The sequence below is a fragment of the Manacus vitellinus genome, unplaced genomic scaffold, assembly GCF_001715985.3.
Source record: "Manacus vitellinus isolate BGI_N305 unplaced genomic scaffold, ASM171598v3 scaffold_71_pilon, whole genome shotgun sequence".
Taxonomy (NCBI): Eukaryota; Metazoa; Chordata; class Aves; order Passeriformes; family Pipridae; genus Manacus; species Manacus vitellinus.
The window spans coordinates 1,613,373-1,623,958 of NW_021940761.1; the positions used below are offsets into that span (position 1 = coordinate 1,613,373).

General features: G+C 45.8%; 1 protein-coding gene across 1 annotated transcript in view; it reads right to left on the reverse strand.

Moving 5' to 3' along the window:
* HDAC4 (histone deacetylase 4) overlaps positions 1 to 10,339 on the reverse strand; it is a 176,043-nt gene extending 165,704 nt beyond the window's left edge. The window contains exon 1 of the mRNA XM_029964418.1: positions 10,101 to 10,339. Coding sequence (XP_029820278.1) covers positions 10,101 to 10,122 — 22 coding nt within the window. The 5' untranslated portion in view covers positions 10,123 to 10,339. The remainder of the gene's footprint in view (positions 1 to 10,100) is intronic.
* Positions 10,340 to 10,586: the final 247 nt, after the last annotated feature.

Consider the following 10,586-nt stretch of genomic DNA (forward strand, 5'->3'; position numbering starts at 1 on the left):
TTCTTATTTATAAAATATTCTTATCAAAGCTACTCAACTACTCCATTCCAGGCAGGGCAGTTGGGGAGGCTTTGGCTCAGTGGTGCAAGTGGGAGGAGGGAGATGCTCCCAGAAAGCCCAAACGAGCTGTTCCATCAGGGCATTCTCCAAGGAGAAACCTCTGGAGTCTGGGAGAACCAACAGGGTCCATCCCACCCTCTGACTGCACTGCCAAGCAGCAGCACACAGATCATTCCAGCCTCTCCAGCAGCTCCCTCGAGCTTCCCTGCAGGAATTAAAGGGCAGAGTGATGACTGAAGTGTCCCACTGCTGCTACTCTGTGATAGGGAAAGGAGGTCTTTAAATCTAAATCCACCACTCACAGGCATTTCTGTGGTGTCTCCAGCAGGAGGACAATATTTCAGGGGTTTCTCTCTCCTACCTAATACATACAGATACCACGTGTCCCCAAAATGAAGCTCTGAAACCTGCCCACCCCTTCACCAGGTTCCTCTCCCCCCATTTCCAGCAGCTTTCAGCACCTGGTTTGCACAACAGTTGTTCCAGCAAAGGGCTTTGTAGAAAGTTTCTTTCATCTAGTGGCTGGAACATCTAAAGATCAAGTCACTGTTGCCCAATTCCTTTGGGCAATCATTCCCCAAACATCACGTTCCTTTGTGCAACACCATCCACAGTTTCCCTGACAAAAGCAAACATCAGAATTGCCTGTAAAGTAAAAAAAAAAAAAAAAAAGGCAGCTCAAAAATGAGCCTCACAAACCACCAGAGGTGAGGAAGTGAAACGAGTTTGCCTTCACTCAGGAGAACCCAAAACCAAGGAGAGCACGGAGCAGACACAGGGGATGCTCCTCCAAGCTCGGCTGCCTCTGCCAGGTGACAGTTCTGTAGCAGAGCAGAGACAAAAGTGACACACACCGGGATGGTCCCTGAGCTCTCTGGAGACAACCAGCTAAGCCCTGAGTTCCGGGGATCTTCCCTTCCCCACTCACACAAACACATCCCGGGCAGCTGAGGTGGGATTTGTGGCAAAGGCATCGCCACAAACACCTTTTTCTCCCTAGTAAATCCAACATACATACTTGAAAAAATTATCCTCTAAGTTTAAATCAATTTTTACAGATAAAGTAAAATTCCAGAAGCCAAAACGTTAAGGGGAGGGGGTGGAAAGGGGGCTTGTAACCCGAGATGCAGCAGCTCTGCCACCCCAAACGTGCACTCTTGGACTTGACCGCTTTGCAGCTGCAAAATTGGCAACCTCTGGCCCGCTTTGGGGGCTGCTGCAGTCCAAGTGTATTTACGCTGACAGAGACAAGCAAAGGTTGTGACGATTTATTGACGCAAGAGCCACTTGGTGCTCCCTGCCAGGAATTAATCAGTGCAGGAGGAGCAGGAATTCTCTGTAAGCGCTTTGGTGAGCTGCTAAAAACAACAAGAATGACCAACACAATCAAAAAGAGAGGAGGGGGGGGGGAAAAAAGGATTAAGAGGGCAACTTTTCCACAGCAGCTTCTTTAGAAGGACTCAGAAATCACCAGCAGGCAGTGCCAGAACAGAACTATTTCATAACTCTCCTTGTGAAAAAGAAAATACGTGAGAAGACTAAATCAGAGCTTTCCCAAACCTCTGTCAACACAACCTGATGCTGTGTTTGTTCAGATGAAACTGCCTCAGACACATTTGGGGGAGGTGGAGGTGGTGGCTGAGGGGCAGTGACCCTCCAAGGTTGGCTCAACCTGCCGCCATTCGGGATCCAAAGGAGGAAAAGAGGCACCAGTCCCATCACCTGTTTGAAAGAGCTGCTGCACAAAGCTCCACTTGAAATTCAAAATCCAAAGGAAAGGGTTTAATGCAGACTGAAGGAACAGCACCAGCCCTACCTGCCAAGAAGGCATCATGACAAACCTGTCAAGAGCTCCGAGCCTGCAGAACAGGCCTTCCACCTGCTGGAAAGGGAAAAAAAAAGGAAGGGAAAAAGCCATCTCATGCCAATCAGATTCTTGCTGCTGGCAGGGAAGAGATGCCAAAGCCCTTCTCCTGGTTTTGGTAAGCTGTGAGGATCACATGCCTTCTCCTGGCAGGGGTCCTGTGAGACCAGTGGCACCTTAGTTAGAATAAAGCAAGTTCTTGGAAGTTTCAGAGATTTTTTTCCTAAAGTGACAGACATCAAAGATTCAATACTTCGATGGACTTTCAGAGTTTGCTGCATGGTCTTTTTACTGTTGTGGGTTATTTTTTGACTAGAGAAGTTGGTTAAAACTTGGTGCTAATAATGCCAAGGTCACAGGTTCAATCCCCTGGAAGGGCCATTCACTTAAGAGCTGGACTCGATGATCCTTGTGGGTCCCTTCCACCCCAGAATATCCTGTGATTCTGCTTGCTCTAGTTCAGGTTTTTCTGTCTTCCCATAGGAGCAGTTCAAGCATTTTCTAGATCAGGAGTGAAAAGAGTTTTAACCTGTTTCTTTTTATAGGCAGCACAAAATAAAGGTCACGGTTAACAGAGGGGTTAAGTCTGTTTAAGCAGACAGTGTGAGCCTGAAGTGCTGACACAGAAGAGCAAAACAACTCTCAATGGATTCCCTGAAAATCACCAGGCTTTAAGGGCTTCCTGCCTGAAGAACTGTCAATTGATCAAAACTACCTTTACAAAAGTAGTTCACAAACCACCCGCCCTCAGATCCCTCAGCAAACAACCCAGGGGAGGGGAGGGGAGGGAGCACAGCCCCCCATGGGCACAGCCCCCCGGCCCTCGGGGCTGCCCCTGCTGCCTCCCAGGACAGAAGGGTCACCTGGAGCCAAGGCTGGCAGTTCAACCCTCCCAAACCAGACCTTGCTCCCATTCCAGTTCCAATGTGCCCCAGAAAGCTATTTATGTGGTTTGGCAACACAACAGCCGCAAACAACACGAGGGCAGAGATTCCAGAATAGTCAAAGGGGCAGGATTGACTTTTTTTTCTTTGTTGTTAACAAATTATTTCTTTGAATTCAGCTGCAATTTCTCCAACATCCTGATCCCAGCCCTGCCATAGAGTTTCCTCCACTGGAAGCAAATCTTCCTTGCCCACGGTTGGAAGTTTCTTCTGGAGAAGGCGGCACTGGTAAAAAACTGCTTGTTCAGGGTTAAGTCAAAGGAATTATTTGGGATTACTCAGCCCCTGGTACAACCAAAATGACAGAAAGGAAAAAAATGGGACTGATAAAGTAAAATTTACTGATAAAGTAAAATTTACTTTATCAGCCCTCCCCCCCAAAACAATCCCCATCACACATGACTAGAGGTTCAGACGGTATTTTAATGGTGATGCCACAACCTTCCCCATTCTTCCCCCCTTTGCCAGGTATCCACAGGCTCCCAGTCTCCCCGGGTTGACCTTGCACAGCCAATCTGGCAGAACCTACTCCCACTCTGGAATTCACGCCTTCAAAATAAACCTGGTGTGGCTACATCAAAGTTGAGCTGAGCAGCTACAAACACTGGGAAGAGTAATCCCAGCCTGTGGATTCCTTGGCAAAACCTGTGGTGCCAGGGTTCAAAGGAGGATGAACAATTCCCCACTGAATCCCAAACACGCTCGTGGGCCCCTGAAAACACCCGCGAGAACCAGTGCCAACGGTGGGACCTTCAAGCTGAAACAGGACGACCTCAAAAAAGCCCACTTGAGGTTATTCCTGTCTGGAATTCACCTTTCAATAGGTGGGAAGTTTAATATCAGCCTTCGGAGAGGCTACAAACCTGTTGCAACATTTCAGCACATCAGTCCATCAAGGATGAGCCAAAGCAATTCCCAGGGGGAACAGGGAGAGCTGCTGAGCTTCTCCAGGCAAACAAGGGCATCTGATTTCCCCCAACAGCCCATGAAACAACAGTATTTCGATTTGGGTGATAGAAACAAGATGTTTCAAAGATGTGCTGAAGTATTAATTTTAGTTTTCTTAAAGGAATGATAAATTTTATGCCCCATTTCTCAGGGGTTTGACCACCCCACCTTGCAGGTGTCAGTGCACTTCAAAGCCCTTCCTTAAGGGCCTAAATATCAACAATGAAATAAATAAATAAAAGCATGTGGGGAAATTCCTGGTATCTGGCACATTCTGGGAAGAAAGGGATCACAAAGCCTTTACTGAAGGATGGGTGAATTACTAACACATCCACAATTTTTCCTTCTCCAGTCATCTTCACTCCATCTTCACGCCATCTTCACTCACTCCTGGCTGTTTTCTGACTCTAAAATCAGATGTTAAAGGATGAAGAAATATACTAAAAACTGCACCAAAAGAAGAAGTGTCATTGCGATTGTTTCTCACTCTTCTTCCTGACCCAACAATACCACAGACTCACAGAACCATGGAATCTCCTGGGCTGGAAGGGACTCTCAAGGATCATCCAGCCCTGCCCAGGACACCCCAACAATCCAACCCTGTGCCTGAAAGTATAATCCAAATTATCCTGGAGCTCTGGCAGCCTTGGGGCTGTGCCCACTGCCCTGGGGAGCCTGGTCAGTGCCAACCACCCTCTGGGGGAAGAACCTTTGCCTGAGATCCAGCCTAAGCTTCCCCTGGCACAGCTCCAGCCGTTCCCTGGGGTCCTACATGGAAACAACTTTAAAAACATTTTCAGCAGAGTTTGACCAAGAGCTCTCAGAAATAAAGTTCTATTTTCCCTTTTGCAGTACCTGCCAAAGCACAGGTACCAGACAGCCAAATTCCCAGACTTAAAGGATGAAAAATGCTGTGTACGGCTGACATCCCTCTGGGAATAAGTGGATTTTCTGCCCCTGTTCTCATATCACTTTCAGAATCAGTGGGATGACTGAAGTGGTCCTTCTCCATCAGCTCTGTCCCAATTATCTGCCCACATCAAGAGCACCCCAAGAAGCCTCATCAGTGTGAGGCCTGGCATGAAGGCCACAAGCTGAATAATTCAAAATAAACCCCCAGAAATCCTTGTTCAGCCCAGTAACAAATGTAATTTGGGCAGGTACACACAGATGAGATACAGGTCAAACTGAGGTTGACTAAAAGTGAGTAACAAAAATATAGCAACTGCATAGAAAAAGGTTTGTCTCCTTTCCAACTGAGACACAAGATTCCAAGGACTATCTCAAACATTATTACAGAATTACCTGACTTTAAAAGTATGACCTTTTTTATATCCTTTACCTACCCTGTACCTCATTCAAAATAATCCAGAGTTCTCTGCCTCTCATCACAAGTACCTGCTTCTCATCTTTGCACTGCAGGACACATCACAGGCTGAAAAACTTCCTTTAGAAACAGGCTTTTAAAGAATTCCTAAGTGCAAGAACTGCATTTAAAGAAAAAGCAGAAATGAGAGGAACGTACTTGGCAGGGACACTGACCTAGCAGGAACTTCAACTTGAACCCCAAGTTGAAGCACAAAACAATTCTTCTCTTTTGAGGGTACAATAAAACCCTTGTACAGAAAGTCCCAACTATTTGATGCTCCAGAAAGTGAAAACTTCACAGGTTTCATGGGAGCAGACTTAAAACTTTCAAGGTCCTTAAAATGACACTGTTCCTGGAGGAAATCCAGGGCAGGCTCAGCTCCCAGGTAGGGAAGAACTGGAATGCAGGTGGAGTAGGTGTCCTGTCGTGGGTTGAAGAAAGAGAAGCGGACGGAGACATGGCCAGTTCCCACCCGCACAGGTTTGCAGCTCTTCTGCCAGAGCTTGTTGCTGAGTTTTACTCCACAGCCAGCCTCAAAGTTTTAATCAACAAGTGCAAAGCATTTATTTCACAGAATCCCAGACTGGTTTGGGTTGAAAAGGACTTTAAAGCTCATCCAGTGCCACCCCCTGCCACGGGTAGGGACACCTTCCACTAGCCCAGGTTGCTCCAAGCCCCGTCCAACCTGGCCTTGGACACTTCCAGGGATGGGGAATCAACAACCATCCTGTTACCTCTGCTGGGCCTGCCAAGCAGTTGAACTTTTCCCTAAAACTTCAGCTTCCCATGAAGCACAGATGTGGCTATGTGGGAAGAGGACAGGTCTGGAGAAATCTTTGTATTTCCAATTAAAGAAAGCACCAGAGAGAAGAAGGCTGGACATGCAGTCACCATAGCAATGACTTACTTGCAAACAGGAGCCTGAATGCCCAAGCCTAGAATTATCCAGCAGCAATGACCCACAGCACCAGATCGGTGGGGAGAAGCAGGAATCCCTGGAAGTGTCCAAGGCCAGGTTGGACGGGGCTTGGAGCAACCTGGGCTAGTGGAAGGTGTCCCTGCCCGTGGCAGGGGGTGGAATGAGATGAGCTTTAAGTTCCCTTCCAACCCAAACCCTTCTATGATTCCATGATACGCCACGTCCAGGTGTTCTTCCAGAGCACAGCCACCGAGTACCTGCCAAAGGAGGGCTGGAATTTACCGCCCCAGTCCTTCTGTTTATTGAAAGAACACTCTTGCCCCCAGATAACTTACACAGACAGACCCATTACTGCCAGAAAGTAGGTCAGTGTCATTTAAAGCCGCTTTGAAATGCATCTCCACAGAAACTTCTTAATCTTTCAAAAGAGAACCCATCAAATATTTATTGCACGGTGCAAAACGCTGGAGACGCTCACGGGGAAAGCTCTTCTGTGTGCTGCATGAAATAGCTTTCCATGCCTCGTTGAGCCGTGGAATATGAAAGGAGAGTGGCTTTGTGCAGATAAAACCCTGTACAAAAGTCCTTATCAGCCCAGCAAATCACAGCACGTGACTCCCCGACTCGTTTTCCCAGCGCTGTGTGATCACACGAAGCTTTCCCGGTGTCTCCTCTCAGTCTTAATGATCCCCCTGCAGATTTTTCCCCTACCAGCCAGGCAAGCACGTTCTTCAAACTTCAATATTCCTAATTATCAAACATTCAGCACTGCAAAATGTAGCTGAAATTTGCATCTCTGCAAGAGTGGCTCCGGAAAAAAAGGATGGAGCATTTGCATTCAGACTGGCTAATTCCTGCAAGATAACATTTCATACACAAAATGCTCCATTGAACAGGGAGATCTGCAGCTTTTACAAAGGAAAGTGAACTTTAAACAAATACAAATCAGTTGAGTGATTAACTTTAAGTGTTTCGGTTTTTTAAAACTAATCTTTATGTATAACCAGTATCAGCAGAACAATCTTTACTGATTAAAGAAGCGAATGAGAGCGAAACTCAAGCCACTGAAAATTAAGAGGGGAGGGAGAAGGAGACTGCAAGGAATCATTTAAGGTCAATGAAAGAGGAAAAAACCTCAAAGCACAAAAAAAAAAGGCTACGAAAAACCCCCCACATACTCACAGCCCAGTGAGCCTGGGTAAGGTGAGCACCATCAGCACCACGGGTTACATAAGGCAAGTTTAAATCGTGGCCAACAGGTTAAGGAGTGAAACTAAACACACTTTCCCCTGCCCCTCCAAGCTTTGTCATAATCCTAAATGTTATCTTAATTAGCCTAATTTTCTTAATTATACTTTGCAGCAACTTGAGCTTTCGTAGCAGAATTTCCGCGGTTTTTTTCCAGCTTTGTTCCAGCACTGGAAGAGGCGGCGGCTCCTCTGCCAAAAGCCAAAGGGCACGTGATGCCTCCGAGCTTGGTCTTGGCTGGGTCTGCACAGCACAGGGAAAAGCCCATCCTCCTGTCACCTCACTTTCCAGTTTCAGCCCCTTTCCCACTCAAAGCAACTCCCATTCCTGCCCAGGAATCTCCAAGACCTCCCCGACACCTGCCGGGAGCTGACTGTGCCTGCAGCGAGAGGGACACCAGCACCCCACCAGCTTCTCCTGCTCCACACGTGTTTCTGTGGCAAGTTAAGATCACAAGAGCTGCTGGTCTTAACCCAAATTTCAAGAAGGACACCATGGAAAGAGCCTTCAGCCCAGGAAACAGAGCTCAAGGTCTTCACTCTGTGCGCAGGGCTCAGACTGATTCACCCATCGAAGTTCTTGAGGATTAACTTTTCCCACCTGGGTATCTGGCTTCTCCAAAAGCTGCTCCTTGTTCTCTGAGAAATCTCACTCCAAAACACAACAAAAGGGGCAGTGATGGGGGAAGAAGTCACACTTTTCTCCCCCAACTTAGTTTTCTCCATATCTCTTCACCCTGTTCCGTGAGAAGCCCTCAGCGCCCAACACTTCTCACAGGAGTGAAAGGACAATAAAGAAAAAGCACAGGAAAGAAACCCCCAAACCACTTTCATTCATCTACCCTGCAACAACTTTATGGCACTGTTCCTAAAACATCCCATTAGTGCTGGGTTTGGAGAAGATTAGAGAAGAAAGCTTGTACCCACTGAAGCAAGGTTTAATAGGCTCTCGAGTTAAGCCAGAGCCATCCCTTAAACAATGCACATCATTAGGAATAATTACCTCGAGCTGTATAATCAACACCCCTATCACAACTGACATAAGAAGTCCAGATGTCATCTCTGGCAAGGGCTGGGAAATATTTCTGCTCCTTGTTATAAAACTGACTCTTAAAAGAGAAATGAGCCCTAAGAACACCGGGCGGGGGGGAAAAACCACCATGATGAACTGGAGAACTTCAACCCAAAATAAGAATCCAGCACCCAGGGGAACACAGGGTGTCCAAAGCAATCCTGCTGAGCTGCCACATCCCATTGTAGACACGGTTGTTAGAAAAAGGAAACTCAGACTGACTTTTAGTGTTCCAGACACACTGAGCCAAAGCAGCAGAACCAGCAGAGCCAGGACAAAAAAGAGGCAGATGACGAATTATAAAGGAAAGCAAGAGAAATCAGCAGCAGGGTTCCATCAACACTCCCAACCAGGAAGGTCAGCACCACTTCCTGGATATCTGGAGGGCTGCTCCTTAAGAAGCAAAGCAATATCCATGGTTGGGTTTGGAATACAGGGAGGTATTTAAGGTATCCCACCACAACAAGAGCAGGCGGCCACAGCTCCCCAGTCTCACCCCAAAGTGAGACAGGAAAATACTGAACTAACAATTATCCATTCTCTGAAGAACAGACCTCTTGAAAAACATCACTTTGCAAGAGGTGTCCCAGGTATACTTAAGTTTCCCAACTCCTCATAGTTTCAAAATCTACATAATGGAAGTAGAGGTCAGATTTTTGTTTTTTCTTTTTTGATAACACTGATCATTCCAGAGACTTAGAGACTCATTCCAGTTGCTAGGAGAGTGTGAGATTTAACACTGCTGCTTGGGAGCTCCAGCATCCTTATTTATTGCAGGATTTGTTTGCCCACAAATAAGCAGTTCCTTAAGTCTTAGGAGCTGTTTGCTGGCTTCTAACACTTCAGTCTTATTTAACTCTTAACCCAAACCTGATTAAAATGAAGTCACGAAGTAATCTCTCGGAGGCAGAGTTAAATAAGTCCTTCCACGTGCCTGGTTGTTGTTGGATTACTTGATTCCCAGCAGCCATTTTTTGTACCATAAACTGACACAGCCAAAGGATAATTAAAATTCCTCTCCCAAAGTTCACAAAGCTCCGCCTAACTAACACAAAGTTACCCAAAACTCACTACATACAAATGTATGAGGCACCTCTAAGCTCAAGAGCAGGTAACTGAGTAGCTACAGATCCTCTTGACAGACAGAAATGCCCAATTTTGTAGTGATGAATCGGGTCTTAAATTACAAGACACGTTAGAGATAATCCCCCAGACAACAGTGAGGTGGATCAACTGACTCCTGTTCCAGCAAAACTATTCTTTCCTATTAAAAAGCACTTTAAAAGTCAAAGAGTTTTCTTAAATTTCCGTGAAGACACCAGCAGGACCGTGCCCATTCCTTACAGGTACGTTCCATATCCTGAAGGCTCATCAGCATAGATTTAACAAATTAAACATCTGGTTAATGACTCAGAAAACTCCAACAGCTTCCAGTGATGCCACAATTAGAAACCTAAATTTTAGAGCAATTAGAAACCCGAAATGGTAAGATTTCCTTGTAACTCTGGTAACAGCAACAGCATTTTCCACCTTCACACAAAGTTTTAGTTCTAAACCAAGCAGAGGAACAGGGAGAGGGTCTGGATTATCATTTCAACACCACAAAAGGTCTGTTGGTGCAGCAAATACCGTGTGTTTTGGGGTCGTGGCTGGAATTCCAGGTGGTGTTGCCCTTACCTGGATGGCTTTGGGAGCTCATTGCTGGTAGTGTCTAGTCCTTGGGAGAAGGGACTCGAGATCAGTTCCACGGAGTAAGAGCAGCTCAAAAGAGCTCCAAAGCTTCACCAATACATAGGAATTGGAAGTGGGGATTAAATCATGGCCACCTTATAAAATCCAGGGCACAGTGACATGCTGAGTTGTATGGGAAGTAATCCAAGAGGGTGGCAGAATATCTTCTAATGGCTTTTAAAATGGGAACCTGCAATTAAAGAAAAAGATGTCTATGTTAGCAAATTAAGACTAACAACCATTTAAATTACACATTGTATAACTTATTTATCCCCTAGATTAAACTCCAGTACTATTTTAGTCATTAAAGGTTGCAGAAAGAGTAATTTTCAGAGTTATAAATGTTATTTTGATCGATAATCAGAAAAAATGCAGACTGGCATTTAACATTATTTAAAAAAAAAAAAACAAAAAAAACAAAAAAACCAACAA